This window comes from Perna viridis, chromosome 2 (assembly GCF_037379345.1).
Source record: "Perna viridis isolate PV_CMFRI_1.1 ecotype Kerala chromosome 2, ASM3737934v1, whole genome shotgun sequence".
Lineage (NCBI taxonomy): Eukaryota > Metazoa > Mollusca > Bivalvia > Mytilida > Mytilidae > Perna > Perna viridis.
The window spans coordinates 25,489,714-25,505,558 of record NC_142446.1 but is presented as its reverse complement, the minus strand read 5'-3'; the positions used below and the strand labels follow the sequence as shown (position 1 = coordinate 25,505,558).

Below are 15,845 nucleotides of genomic sequence, written 5' to 3'. Positions count from 1 at the left end.
TGGGACTCTCTAATCCCAATCACTGATTGCTGTAGAGGAGAGTTGAAGACCATGAGCCAATGGGACTCTCTAATCCCAATCACTGATTGCTGTAGAGGAGAGTTGAAGACCATGCTTTCTAGAAACAATGAATCAGGCCTTCAAGCCACTATATTTTCTATATTGTTAGAAAATCTCTGTATATTTGATAATCCCCTATAATCTCTGTATTTTTTAGTGATATATGCATTTTCCTTACACCAGCCATGTAGATTCTAATTTTTCTGTTTGTTTGCTGGCTGTTCTTGGTTCGAACAATATAGTTTCTGTTTTCCATCATCAAAATTTGTTCTTTTCCCTCAAAGAAAGTGTGTTTCAATCATCTTTAAGACTATGAAAGTGTGTATTATTTGTATGTTGTAAACTTGGAAGGCAATGATTTGATTCTTGTCAAAATATGTCTGTATTTTTATTATTGGGAAAAAGCCGTTAATTGGATATTTTTTAGTCAGAGGCTACTTGAAGGACTGATGAATGTTCAATCATATTTTGTTATATATTTATCATATTTTAGATGTTTATGTATTACATCCTGAGCCAGAATAGTGCTGACAGCTTGGAGGATGCTTTCAATGTGATGAGAGGATACAATGTGTCATTGACTCAAGACCTGAATGTCTTCAGAATGAGACACCTAATTAAGAATGAAATGGTAAGTAGTTTTTTGACTTGTTTTTTGACAGTTCTAACATTGTTGGGAATTTTTCAGACCCTTCTATAAGTTTACGTTATCTTCCCTGTATCACTTTGATCCAATGGAGCAGTGTAGTGAATAGAGTCGTCACATTCTGAGACATTTATCTTTTCACAAATGCTCACAATGAAACAGTTCACAAATAAGGTAGTTGTACCTCATGAAAAAATTTCAAATTACGACTTTCTTCAAGTCCTTACTCAATTCACATTTTGCCCACTGAAATTTAAAGATTTGAATAAAAACTCCAGGATTTTAGATAATCTCAATTTGAGGTCACATAATACTTGTGTTTCTGTAATCAATCTGAAATTTTCTTAAAGTAGGTGAAAATGTACTGGGTTCGAGGAATTCTTGTGAATCAAGTCTGTTAATTAAAGTTGCCATTATTTTTCTTACATTTACACTCATGTTCATGACTATAGTTAGCCTAGGAGATAGTAATTCAGTCAAAATACATCCAGTGGCGCAGTAGCTGTGTCTATGTTAAAAAAGATCTTGTATCACATTTTCAAGGACATTTTTTTTTTGGCAAAAAAAAAAATGTTTAACTCGTGATGATTAGTTGTACCTATCTTAAATAAGTCTCAAAATTTGGTTGGTCAAGACTTTCTCATTCTGAATAATTAAAAATGATAGTAGATGTATCTCTGAATTTGATTGGTATTCACTCTACACATGGTTTTGTTTGAACAAGTTTCACTCTATCATACTTGTTATTATAGGTGAATGAGTGTATGGACTTACTCAAGTCACTACCTGTGGATGAAAGATTAGATTGTGGACAGAGAGTAGTACATTATATTAAAGTTTTACTCAATGATCCAGTGGTGATTTCTGTTAAGGTGAGAAGAAGTGTAAATAAAAAAAAACACAAACTTGTTTTTAAATTACTATACACTTTAATGTTAAATGTTATCAGTTTTTATTTAATAAACTGTTAGGTTTCCTGTTCAAATTCAAGACAATAGATAGTACATGGTGATATAAACTAAAAACCTTTAAAACATTTTAAAGATTTTGAGGCATGAAACTAAATTAAGAAAACTCAATAATACTTTCTTGAACTTATTATTCTTATTACTTTGACTGTGCAATGAACTTTGTGAGACAAAGAAATTAGCTGATTTTCAGATGGGAAAACTAATTGTTTAAACAAAGGGAAAAAATTATGCTTGAAAAAAATAGATATCTGATATTTATATTCATTATGCTTTCCATACCTTCTATGGAAACTGACTGGGAACTTATCTACCTCTCTAATTCTATCATTATTATTATCTTTCAGGAAATTCACAAGAAGAAGACTCTGTATACAGAAGCGGGATGTTATGTAATAAAGCTGATACTAAATGATATAGAGGGTATTACATTCATGTTTTTATCGGGCATTGGAACGGCTAACAATTTCTGAGGTGGACAATAAGTCATAAAAGCATGTAATCAATTAGATTAAAGGAAATACTGACATTTTCATCGTGGTAGGGTTGTTGTCTCTTTGACATAAATATCATACCTTTCCTCGTTATATTTTCATTCATAGATTTTTCAGAGTTTTTTAAGGAAGATGGAGGTTGAATTATTTTCCATTTGTTGTTTCTTTGTTATTGGTTAAAATTACATTTTACAATGGAACAAATAAAACTTTTGCTACATGTCTGAAAAAAAGTGGCAACTCCGAAATATATGTTTTTATTGTTTTAGATTTTATGGATGCCAATGAACTGAGATGTCTACTGGTAATATTTCAGAACCTGCTTGCCCTTCAGGTAATACAAATTACTCCATAGTCGTTTTATTGCATAATTGTACATTCTGATGTATGTTTACTTTGCTATGTAGCTAAAACATTGTAATTCTATTCTGCCAAGTGGAAATTAAAATTTAACTCTTAAGCTGCTACTCGTGGCTCTTGTCGTTTTCAGAAATCAGTTGTTTATGTTCGTTCCTAGACAAGAAGGGAATTCTGGAAGCTGTAATAAAGGAAGTAAATTATATTAGACGTTTTGATTGGTCTAAATCTGGCATTTTTTTTAGATTCTTGGATGTTTTTATGAATTACAAGGATAAAATCAAATGTAAATACATTTGATGAAAAATGTCTCCAAATGGCAGCCGCTGATTTGAGTATCAACTATGAAGTTGCCTTTTTTCAACGATAGCAGATGGTGATCCCAAATTCGAACATTTTGGACCAGAAAAGATGAAACTTAATCGAAATATGCTTTGAAATTTATCCCTACATGATTTTTCTCCGAATTCTGATAGGGATTTCCCCGACGATCTATGCAATGGATGAGTGCGAAATGACAGTGACACTTACCAGAAAAACAAAATCAAATGAAGACTTTGTGCCGCATGGAACTCCTTTGGATTCTCTTAAACTGTTTATTGATGATGACGTATAACTATCATTGTTTGTGAAACCAACTGATTAGCTGAAAAGAGGACTGATGATAATTTTTTCTGCATTTTTTTTACGCTTTCACAGTAAACAAGTTTTTGACTTACCTGTGTCATACCTTGATATTTACCAGGGACGTTAAACTTTTTAATGTGTGTAACATTTTTTCAGAAGTTTTATGTTTAGAAGTGTTTAATTATTATGAAGTTTCAAGTTTATGGAATTGTTTCAAATATTAAATCATCAAAGCATATTATCTCCATTTATTTGCACCTGGACAGGTAAAAATTGCAGATGGAAACAAACTAATTTGAAAATAAAAAACTCTAGAATCCAACAATACTTTTAAATAGAACTTTATTGGTCTAAGATAAATAATAACAAAGATATGCTCATTCAAACATTGTAAGCACAATTAGCCATTTTTCAATTTTTTATTCAGCATTACACAATAAAACTAGAAAATAGCATAGCAGCTTAAGGGTTAAACTGTTCACACTTTATGTTTTGAGGATATTTTGCTCTTGATTGAACTACATGTATTTTTATTTTTTTTTTATTTTTGGTTGTTTTTTTTATGTACAACAGTTTGAAAATAGTGATATTCATGTATTTTATCCTATAGTTAGAGATGTTGCAATTAAACAATAAATGGAGTTAGGTCCCCTTATCATATGATGATTATACTGTTTTGTTTATTTTGTTTTTAGAAAGAGTATGATGAATACATTACAATAGACCAGTATAATGATAAAAATGTCAGAATCAAACTGTTGACTTCATTTGCGAAACAATTCTTCATAAAGAGAACTTCAAATAAGGTAAAAAGTTACCTACTTACTCTACCACCACCAACAATAGTTGGTATTACTAACCAATTACACTGACCCACACAGGTAATTTAGGTTGTTAAAAAATTTGAATTTAATTTCTTGATTCTATATACCATTTTTATTGATACTCTACAAACGATAGTACTTTCATGTACATCATTTACTTAGTGGTAAATAAAACTTTCGTTGAAAGTTATGTTGGGTTGACATTAATTATTAATGATCTCAAATGTGTTACTTGTGATACAGAATTATATGGGAAATACAAGAAATAATCTAGCGATCTTTAATTTTCACATCAATCACCTGTGAGCTAAATCCTTAGTAAAAATACAGGTGTACTTAATAATGACTGGTACATGGTACTATTATGTATATTTTTAGTATTTTACCAGATCAGTTTGTTTTCTTTTAGCAAGAAGCTAACTACACTAAAGTTTACAGGTATGGTGATGTTAATCTAGTTTTTATACATAGTATGTTTGCCTTGAAGCTTATTAAAAAATTAGGATTTAACAATGTTAGTAAATGATGATGAATTGATGGCCCTTGCATACTGCATATGATATACCATGAGCATATAAAATGTTTTCTGTAGTGTTTTTGATTTTTTCAACCAAGCCATATTATGAATTATTTTGTTCTTAAATTTTGTGACTTTACTTTTTGATGCCCATTTCCAAGTTTGAAGAAAACTGACTTGCTTTAGATTTAGACCAGTATTACCCCATACTTAAAACGTATGGTCCAAATAAATTATGAATTACATTGACTCACAATAATAAACAAATTTTTTTTTTTTTTTTTTTTTTTAGGCTAGCAGATATTTTAAAAGTATCACATGTGAGGATACATGGTCAGCTGGCGATGGAAGCTGCAAAAAATGGAGGCATACAAACTGCTCTCAAACATTGTCGGTGAGTTTATATGAATTACAAGGATAAAATCAAATGTAAATACATTTGATGAAAAATGTCTCTAAATGGCAGCCGCTGATTTGAGTATCAACTATGAAGTTGCCTTTTTTCAATGATAGCAAAATTACAGGCTTGAACTTAGCTGAATTCACAGTTATAACCTTTTTTTGGACTTTTTTTTTCTAATCGCTTGTAGATTATGACATGATTTTTTGGTATATAAGTTATAGGTCAAGTGTATGTTTTGTTCCGCTGCAATTATATTTACTTTGGATTAACTAAAACTCAAAGAAGTCACAGCCTGGAGTTTGAAACTACCATTCTGACTAACAGAATTTAGTTAGAAGATAAAGGTCTAAAGCCTAAAAAACACTCTTATTTCTTTTTTTATCAGGGTCCTTCTACATATATATCTCTTATAAACAAATTTATTTGAGTATTCAACATGGGGACGCATTAGGTATGTGAGCATGCTCACTAAGGTTCTTTAATCTCACCAATTATAAAAAGATATATACATGAAAATCTTGAGATGTGACATTTCATAACAAATTTTTGCTTTCAGAAACTTGACCAATTAAAATATGAGCTGTCTTGGCTGTGTGTAATCTTTTGTAGGTGATATTACTTTCATATTTAATAATGAACAGCTGATCATTTGGCAAAAGAGCTCTCTGTAATGTAATTTTTTTTTTTTAATATTTTGTTTTTTTTTAGTAAGCTGTTGGAGTGTGATAGGACTGAAGAGACTGCTGAGACCCTGTACACTGTTGCTCTCTCTTTCCTTCAACTACAAGCTAACACTAATGACTGTGAACTGACAGCTCAACAACTTAGAACTCTCCCTGATGTAACCAATATGTTGGCATCAGAAGCCCTAGCTGTCTGTAGTTGTCAATCAGGTCCTTATGGTTTGGTTACACTTGAATATTCACTTAAGGAGAAATATTGAATTTATTTAACTCATCCAGCTGTTTCATTTTATGATTTTTCCCTTTCAATAATAAAAATAGTCAATGACTGTCAGTTTTAAAATAAATTTCAACTGGCTGTCTATATGCTTATGTGTATCAAAAAGCATAAAAAATTTGCATAATGATATTGTTGGTTTTATAAATAATTTCTAACCATTTGCAATAGACAGGTACCACATTTGGTACAACTTATTGCATAGCTTTCAAGTTGGAATTGACATACATGTATATGTGATCTATGGACATAGTCTTATATTTGAAAAGTTGACAAGTATGCTGACCTTAGGTAGTGCAATACAGATAGGTCATTTCTGAAAATTTGGTCTCTTTTTGTTGAAATTAAGCTGTTTTGAGGTAGTCCGCACGGAAATTTCTAGTGTTTTGTCATAAAAAGGTGCATAATTTTGAAATCCTTGGTGTGTGGAAGTTCAAGTCATTTATAAATAATTTAGTGATTATTGTTATAAAATCCAGTAGCCATGGTAAAATACTGAAAAAAATATTACTGAGTTTTAGTAAAAATCAAGGAAGCCTTTCCAAAACTAACAGCCAAATACTATGTTTTTTTAAAATATCAGGCACTTAAACTCTACCGCAGGATGAAAGCATGCATGGAGTATGTGGAAAAAAAGCCTTAATGTAACTGTATAGTGCACCCTTAACATACCTTCCCACTGGCTTGTAAAAATAATAAGCCCCATTTCAATTCATTTTCGCACAATTTTAGTTCCAAAAGTTCTTGTGAAATAAGGTATTAAGAAAATCAGCCATCTGATGCTGAGGAGAGAACCTAATACGGCAGGGTACTGAAACGTTCTGGATACCATTCTTCATTTAAATTACACCTGTTTACCATTACATATATTACATCTGTCTATGTATTAATGCTTAAGACTTTTTTTATATTTAAGATTTGTTTCTGAAGTGTTTAGAGTTATCCAAAGCAGCTTCATTAGCAGTATCTATCAGTCAACAGTGTGAAGCAGGAGAATACAGTTTTTATGATGAAGTAAGTGGTTATCCAAGGGACATACATAATCAAGACTTGTAATTTTACTGGTACAAAGTACACAATCACCTGTGATAGTTTCCACATGTTCATCATACTATCCAGAACGGCCTCATCTTAGTTTTTAACTTAGTTAGCATCAGTTGTAGATAGTAGTGGTGTATGATAATCGATCAAAGTCTCAAGTTGGTAAGTTTACCTTCTAGACATGATTATTGGATTGAGATTTTAAGTAACCAATTTTTTGTTAAAATCATTGGTCACTTTTTTTGTTAACTTATGGTACTGTTTTTCTTAAACACAAAAACTTTAGCTATAAATGATAAACCAGCTTAGTTGTCAACATTTCCAGTGAAATGTGATTAAAAATGGAATTGTTGATCAATGGAGAACATTCAGTAATGAAAAACAATTATTTTGAAAGAGAGCAAGTATTAAGTAGCTGTTAATTTTCAAAAATATGCACACATTAAACAGAAAACAAATAATTATGCTCAGTGATTGGGATTACCGTACGCCATGCGCCATAGTCGCAATTCCTCTTAGAATGGTGCATTGAGTGACCAATGTGTCACGTCATGTGTGCGCATTAAGTTTCCATCATTGATGGTGGAGTGTTGTCCACTACTTGTGACAGTTAAAAAGGCATGAACGTGTCTTATAACAATGTTTTTATTAGCTGCAGGCGGATGTTTTGATCACCATGTTTTCAAGGGGATTTGAAAACCAGGGAATGAAATGGTACTTTGTCGATTTTTTAGATTACATATTCTTGATTGCTTACGCATCTGAAAGAACAATACACTTTGTTTTAAAGTCCAAAATCTGATTGCAGCCAAAAAAAAAAATAGACTCTTTCCTATTATTTGTGATAAACTACTTGAATAGCCAAGTTAGGGTCTAACTGATGGGGGTTCTGTGGACCATGATAAAACACTAGACAATACATTAGTATAAAAACTCAAACAACAGATTGCACAACACTAATAGATGGTGGTTAAACTTAATACTGTATATTTATGATATAATAGCCTTATTATTTCATATTTACTTTCCTTTTAATAAGAACTGCTATTGATTCCTAATCAGGTAGCAAAGGATGTGTGATTGGTCACTTAAGCGGTTTGGTTTATGTGGATGATAAAATTTTATGAAAATGCATGATAAACAAAAGCTGTTTTTTTTTTTTTCAACAGAAAACTTTACTTTCATTACCACATTTTTCATTGATATTCAAAGTTAATGAAGTCATCTTTTCTACAGGAAGTGTCTCTCCAAGAGAAGATAACTCCATCTGCTGAGATGGTATCTGATTGGATGTCTGATAGTATGTTTAAGGAGGATGCCTTGGTTATGAATTCTTCCATTGTATTGCCTTTGATGTCACAGTATTGTGTCACTCTGCCATTTATAGGTAAACAATATAAATATAGATACTTGTAGCTAAAAAGAACAATGTTTAGATTTACATTTGAAATGGATACTTGCATTTAATGTCAAATAAAAATGATATGTGTGGTTCCAGTCAATTGACCAACCCTAGTCATTACTGCTGACCCCGGACCTTTTTTTTTCACTTTATAATATTTTTTTTTCCAAAATGAAACCCACTTCCGGAATGCTGATTTTTTTTTTTAGTTACTTGTGACCTGTTTGGTATTTAAAACAGTAAACAAAAGTGGCTGTGCACTTGCTTGCAGCTGCAGCCATGAGACAACTGAAAACCTTAAATTTACAGCCAGTTGATGTTGATGTTCCTGTTTGTGGTGATTGTCTAGTGATCAGTTGTTGTAATAAATATTTTCAGTGAACACTTAGGCTTTCATTTTTTTTTCAGGATTTTGTGACTCAGGAGTTGTTTGAAAAAAATAATAATTAAAAGTAGAACTTTCTGGCCAACATGCCCTATTTATTTTAAAGAGGTGACCGGAACCACACCTAAATTTTTATTTGGCCAAAACTTATATATTATTATATATATTATTAGTCCAGTGGTAAGTCCCTATACTTCTTTTGAAGTCCCCTTTTTCTGCATTGATGGGAATTAAACCAATTCATACATGTTACTTTTAACAGAAGATGAATTCAGATGAAATCACTTTTACCTTGGTGAGAATACAAGTATTTTATACCCATGCTTCAAAGTGATTGTCTCTCTGTAACATAGTATTATTACACTTTACTTGGTAACAACTCATCACTGCTGCTTATTATTAATTGTCACATATGTTTTCAGACTTCCACTGATCGTTAAAGAAAATTGAGTCTATCAGTGATTAGCTGTGACCCTTATTACATTTTCATTATGTTCCACTGTTTACACATTTGCAGATTACAGCCATCTTATAAAAGCTTCCTTTGTTTTAAGTAGACAGCATCCAATTTCATTGTCATAACTTTGGTAAGGAGTAGATATAAATAAACTGAAAGCAAATCTACTGTGAAAATTCTGTAATTTGTGGATAACAATTTTCTGGGATTGGGAAGAAACAAAAATTACTGGGTTCTTGAATTTGTGGTTTTGAGGTTTTCCATATACACATCAGTCGAAATCTCCTTATCATTGGGAACAAAATTTCGTGGTTCAGCTTACCAACGAAAACCATGAAAATTGGTACCCCATGAATAATAGTACTTTCACAGTATGATGATGGCCAATCTTTTCTTTGTTAGATGTATCTATGGATTACATGGAGATTTTAGAATTAATCCAAACTTCTATCAGACCTGTATTAGAATATCTCAAGGATAACAGTCATATACAGCTGGCATACCAAATACTGCATCATATGTTATGTACTGTCAGACAGATAGTTCCATCTAACCCTGTTGGAGTTACTGATGAGGTAAAAGTAGACAAATCCTGTTCCTTTGGGAGAAAATAAGATATTAATTCATCACTGTAAACTTGTTTTATGAATACCAGTATATACATGTAGTAACATTAATGTTTTTTCATCCATCCTTCCCTGTTTTATTCTCTGTATAGTTGATATAATTATCTTGTTTTTTAAATGTGTATTTTATTATTTCATTTACGTCCTAAATTGATAGGACTAAATGATGTAGACCACAGAGGCTTATGCAGGAGTATTCAAATGGGGAATGGGGCATTGCCTGTTGTTGACATAGAGTCTGTAGAAACTAAGATTCGGTTTTATATTAGAACTTTGGATCATATAGAAATTCTAGAATCTGTCACCCCGTGCAGGTCTGGGTGTTAAAAGAATAGGCCTGCAGCAGCGCTAAGCTTGTCGTAAAAGGCGACTAAATAGTGCTCAAACCTAGCCGGGGACTAGACGCTCTGCCCACAGAGCAACTGAGATATGTGCCCCAGGTGGTGGAATGGGGTACCCCTGGCATGTTACATGCTGGGGTTGTCAGGCTATAATACGGAAAACCTGACCGCAAACCTTGGTGCACCGTGTTGGGAAAGATGCCACATTCCTCGCACGTTAAAGAACCCTGCTGTGGTATTCGATAGGAGTAGGAACCTTTGCGCTCCGCCACAGGAGGCTAAATTGCCCAACCTTACCCATCCCCCTTTTTCCAGTGGCAATCAAAATTTGTCGACCCTATTATCCTTGTGACCCATTCTTTTTTTTTCATTTCATGTTCATTTTATCATCCATTTCATGTTCATTGTCTGAATATAGCTGAAATATTGCTGCTCGGACGTTAAACCCCAACAAACAAACTAGAATCTGTCAAATATGTAATAAGAATGTGAGATGTCCTTTTGTGAGCTATGCTTCTAGCAATACTAGTTTGTATCTGCAGACTGAGGGGATTTTCAACATCTTTGATTACCCTGTTGAGTCTCACACCAGTAGGGTTTGTATCTAGACATTTGCTATTATTTTATAGCTATTTTGTTAATTTTGTAGACTTTATTGGACAGTCCTTTACCAGAGAAGAATGATTTGGAGGAAGTAGAGAAAATGATCACCCCATATGTCAAGGAGTTCCTGACTGGTGTGTTGATGAAGGTATAAGACATGATTTATACAGGAGTTCCTTACTGGTGTGTTGATGAAGATGTGTAACCAGAATGCTATAAATTGTTTTCATGCCAGATGGTTAAATGTGTACAAAAAGTCTCTTTTTTACTTTCAGTGATGATTTTTAATTGTGACTTCACCATGAAACATGAGCTTACAACATTATAGGCTTCAAATAACATTTTTTAAGTAAAAGATAATGCAAGTATTGTTATGATTTTTTGTACATTTAATGAGCAGTGATTTTAAACAAATTAGGTTCAGATACATGTATTTTGTTTTTGTGAATTAACCATGTTACATTAAGATGAAGTTAAAACCTTTTGGAGAAGACAGTAATGATATTTGGGGCTTATAATTAATATTCATGGTCATAATAAAGTCAATTAGAGGTCAATGAGCTTCCATGCAATAATATGTATCTTTAGGAGACAGGCTAACGAAAGTTTTCTCATCATTAGTAATTTTTTAAAAATTCTGTGTAGATAATTTTTTTCTTTTTTTCGATGGTCATTATATTTGTTGTTTAGTATTCTATCTCTTTATATTAATTGTAATGGATAGTCTGTAGTGAAGATGATTTATTTCTTGTATATTCCCTTGTCATTTTATTGTCAGATATTTAACAGTACTTACACAGACCACCAACTAGCTCTGGCATATGTCCTGAGTGGTACCAAAAGAGATGGTCAGGAAGCTGTCATGAGAATCATTAAAACTTCAGGACATAATTACAGAAGGCTTAGGGTAGGTTTTTAGACATCAATTGTATCATGACATTTTTCATACAGAAAAGATAAGTGATATGGTCAAAAACTTGTTTACTTCTAGCAAATGAATGCCTTATTGAGGTAGTAAAATACTTTTTTTTATTTTACATGTGTTTACTATAATTTTAGGCAATATCTTATGTTGGTATTGGTGCTGGAGAAGTCTATAAAGATGCTAGCATTGTTAGCATGTGTCAGAGGTTAGAGGTCAATGCTAAATGGGGAAACAGACTTTCCAAAATAAAGGTAACCAAATTTAGTTTCAATTCAGAATCTCTTGCTAACTGATAAGCTGAAATATTTGAAAAGTCATCCAACTTTATTGTCCCCTGCAGTGACAAAGAAGGGGGCATAGAAATACATGTGTCTGTGCATCCATCCGCACTCTTGTGGATGCATGTTCTCAGAAACTGCTTGACAGATTTTGTTCCCAAATTTGGTAGGATTGTTAGTCACCATTTGTAGGTGATCATATTGCACCTCCAATTTAATTCAACAAATTTTACAGGAGTAATGGGACTTTTGCACTTTTGTGGCAGGCAGGGACATATGTCTATGAGTTTCTTGTTTCAAAACATATTTAACCCCATCAGTGAATCAGTAATAAAAGGGGAGATATTCATGAGATACTAAGTCTAGTAGTAAAATTATATGATAAAAATATAAGAGGGTATGATCCAGCCTTCAGTGGTGAGTAGGATTGATACTGACCATTTCATTCATTATCTGGATGTGCAAACAGAGGGAGTTACATAGGAATTTTAATGAAACTTATATGAAAGTTGGACATCATTTGAAGATGCTTTGACAGAAAGATATTCCACATTTAGGGTTCAAAATACAAAAGTTAATATGAAATGATTTTGGTTGACAAAAAATGAAGTGTTTTTGAACTCTGTTTTGTAGTTATATATGTACATTAAAACTACTGTTTCTGTGTTCATTCTAAGAAGTAAAAATGTGTAACTTCAGTGCAAAATGTTCATTTTAATCTTGTTTTTATTGTAAGTGAGGGTGAATTAACGATCAGCAGTGTTAATTTAATGATTGTCAAAAAACCTGAATAATCAATAACATAACACATCTCTATTCAGTGATTCCAGTACAACAAGTGGATATACCTGTGGATATACCTGTCAATCCCTGTTTAATATGTTCTTATATAGAAAATAGCAATTAATTCACAAAATGTATCTGGGGTAGTTCAAATATGAAGTATGAAGTCATTGTAAATGTTATGCACTACTAGGTGAACCACAATAACTCACTTACTGGCTTTCATGTGAAAAAATGAAATGAATCCCTCCAAAGTTAATTCTTCTTTTAGATCAGTTTCAAGGACGCATTTCAAATGCCGCCCAGTGAGAAAAAGAAACTATTACCACAGGTTGCTCAAGCTCCAGGGGCAGATTCTGAACTCATCATTGATTTCTGCAAGTAAGTTAAGTTCGCCATAGTAGATAATATTGAAGAAAAAAATTATGATTAAAAATGAAAGTATTGATATCCTCTACATTTAGAAAAAAAAAGGATTTCAGATATGTATATGTTCACAACAAGATATTATTAAATTCGGAGTTATTATGAATTTAAGGGAAAAAAATGGAAATAACAATTTAAAACTAACCCCTAACAAGGATGTTAGTAGATTTGTTTGCCTTTTATTATCTCACTAACCTAACCCCTTAAGCTATATTGGCATGACAAACCTCATTAGTTAGGTCTTGTTTATAAATCATATTATTATTCATTTTCTAAATTCTAAAATTACTCTTAATATCAAATAATACCATGTTACATTCTTTTCAGAACATTTGGAGTGAGCAAAGATGAAGGTTTGTTTATGTATTTGGACCATGTGTTTGGTAGCAGTGATCAAGTATTACCGGCAGAACTAGAAGCTAAGAAAATACAGTTGAAGAAAGCCAAGTCTGCTATTGATGGAATAGATAATAAGGATGTACTCTTTCAAAGATTGAGGACTTTGTTTATGAAGGTTATTTATGTTTGTCTTCTGTAGTATGTAAACTTAATCATTTCTTTCCTCTTCAAAAGTGTCATGTTAATTGCAGTACCATCACAATAAAATAAAAATACATGTTTCTGAATTTTATAGGAAGGTTGGGCATCATATGTAGGTGTGCATGAAGGAATATGATTATTGTTGGAGGACTCCAAAGGGAGATAATCCAACTTTAGGGTTTAACAAAATAAAACCTCAAAGCACAACTTCTTATAAACTACTCGAATGATTTTGATGCAACATCATTAGAATATTTGGCCTTATGTGAAGATGTGCATTAAGAAATACTGTGAAAGTACTTTAATTGGTGGATACCAATTTTCGTGGATGAGGCAAGAAATACAGGTTTGTGAATTCTTAAATTCGTGGTTTGAAGGTTTTCAATATACATATCAAAGGAAATCTCCTTTTCGTTAGGAACCAAAATTTGTGATTTGGCCTACCAACGAAATCCATGAAAATTGATACCCCATGAACAATAGGACTTTCACAGTATAGTAACTGTCAGAGAACTTCAAAGGGAGATAAATAAAGTTACGGGTTTTACATTTTCCATTTAACTGCATTTGGAGCTATATTTAGCTTTTCTGTTTTGGTAATTTTGTACTTCATGTTAAAGAAAAGAACAAGTTTGTTGAGTGTGTTATACTTTGAAGAACAAAATATTTCAAAGTCAATAATTGTGAATTCTCATATTTAGGCTCTCACTTATTACTATTTTCAGACTGATTCTTATGACTATGAGAAGCTTGAGTTCCTGATCAATGAAATGCAGAATATCGATGATACTGCTGAAGGTGAAAAGGTAAGGAAAAGTAAATCTACATAGAATACTATGGTTAACATAGAGTTAAATGTAAGTGTGATAGAAGGTGTCTTATGTAAACTGATAGGGAAAAAATAAATCAATGGTGGAGATTATTACTGGTTGTGTATAATTATGGTATGTATGAAAACAGTTATATAAACAAACAATCAAAAGTAGGATGAAATAAAAGGAAGTGTAATGATAGAAGCTATTGTGAAAATACTTTTATTGTAGGTACTAATTTTCATGTTTTAGGGTAAAATTAGCAGTTTGTACATTCTTGAATCTGAGAATTTGAAACTCAATCATCCAAAAAAATGGGAAATTTGTTATTGGGAACCAATTATCATGGTTTACCAAACCCACAAAAAAAAACATGAAAATTGGTACCCCCAAGAACAATAATACTTAGAAAGTCTATAGAAAGTTACTCTACAAGCTGTTGTAATAGGACCACAACCAACAATTACTGATGAATGTTATACACAAACATAAATATCAAGTATGCAATATGTCATGTCAACAGATCCACTTGATAGAAGAACCTCTTTCTCTGGGCACATGAGGACAATATGTCCTGTCATCAGCCAAAGTCAGCAGATCCTCTTGATAGAACTACTTCTCTCCGGACACATGACAACAATATGTTCTGACATCTGCCAATGTCAACTGATCCTCTTGATAGAATAACCTCTGTCTGGACACATGAGGATAATATGTTCTGACATCTGCCAAAGTCAACTGATCCTCTTGATAGGACAACCTTTCTCTGGACACATGAGGACAACATGTCCTGTCATTAACATATGTCAACATGTCCTTTTGATCAAACAACCTCTCTCTGAGAAAGTAAAATTATTTTGACGCAAGAATGTTTAAAGATAACAAAATAAATAATTGGTTAATTAAATAAGTAAGTTTGTCCTAATGTAGTTTATTTCTATTTTTGTATTTTTTACAGTTCACTAAAGTGTTATTTTACCTGAAGCATTATAAAAGAAGGTCGCCACCTAGTGAGAATGAAGTCAACTACAGACCACACAAGGATAAGGAAGAGGTAACTTGTCAGAATTATTTTTATGCTTCCTTAGTTGGCATATTAATGTTTGGTTTGCCCATGGTTGTCTGATTGCCATCAAACCCAAGATTTTTCTTATTTGACCCAACATGTAAACATCATCATATTATATACCATTTTAGGATTCTAACATAATATCTTTAGATATAAATTTTCTAATTAAACATAAGACAGCCATAATGCTATTATTCTTCCTGATATTGACTTTATTGAGCCAGAGCATGATAAGAAATATTTGATACTACCTCATACTTGTTGTTATTTTACATGGTCTTTGTATATTGTATTTTTATAT

General features: G+C 32.2%; 1 protein-coding gene across 3 annotated transcripts in view; it reads left to right on the top strand.

Annotated features, from left to right (window-relative positions):
* LOC148624228 (kinetochore-associated protein 1-like) overlaps positions 1 to 15,845 on the top strand; it is a 68,697-nt gene that overhangs the window by 30,667 nt on the left and 22,185 nt on the right. For all 3 annotated transcript variants that reach the window (XM_088566800.1, XM_088566799.1, XM_088566798.1), the window contains exons 28-45: positions 554 to 691; positions 1,459 to 1,578; positions 2,022 to 2,097; positions 2,438 to 2,502; positions 3,848 to 3,958; positions 4,386 to 4,414; positions 4,786 to 4,887; positions 5,605 to 5,789; positions 6,773 to 6,870; positions 8,134 to 8,284; positions 9,544 to 9,716; positions 10,758 to 10,859; positions 11,490 to 11,618; positions 11,771 to 11,887; positions 12,969 to 13,078; positions 13,451 to 13,637; positions 14,389 to 14,469; positions 15,434 to 15,529. In XM_088566800.1, the coding sequence (XP_088422926.1) occupies positions 554 to 691; positions 1,459 to 1,578; positions 2,022 to 2,097; positions 2,438 to 2,502; positions 3,848 to 3,958; positions 4,386 to 4,414; positions 4,786 to 4,887; positions 5,605 to 5,789; positions 6,773 to 6,870; positions 8,134 to 8,284; positions 9,544 to 9,716; positions 10,758 to 10,859; positions 11,490 to 11,618; positions 11,771 to 11,887; positions 12,969 to 13,078; positions 13,451 to 13,637; positions 14,389 to 14,469; positions 15,434 to 15,529 (2,070 nt within the window). The remainder of the gene's footprint in view (positions 1 to 553; positions 692 to 1,458; positions 1,579 to 2,021; positions 2,098 to 2,437; positions 2,503 to 3,847; positions 3,959 to 4,385; positions 4,415 to 4,785; positions 4,888 to 5,604; positions 5,790 to 6,772; positions 6,871 to 8,133; positions 8,285 to 9,543; positions 9,717 to 10,757; positions 10,860 to 11,489; positions 11,619 to 11,770; positions 11,888 to 12,968; positions 13,079 to 13,450; positions 13,638 to 14,388; positions 14,470 to 15,433; positions 15,530 to 15,845) is intronic.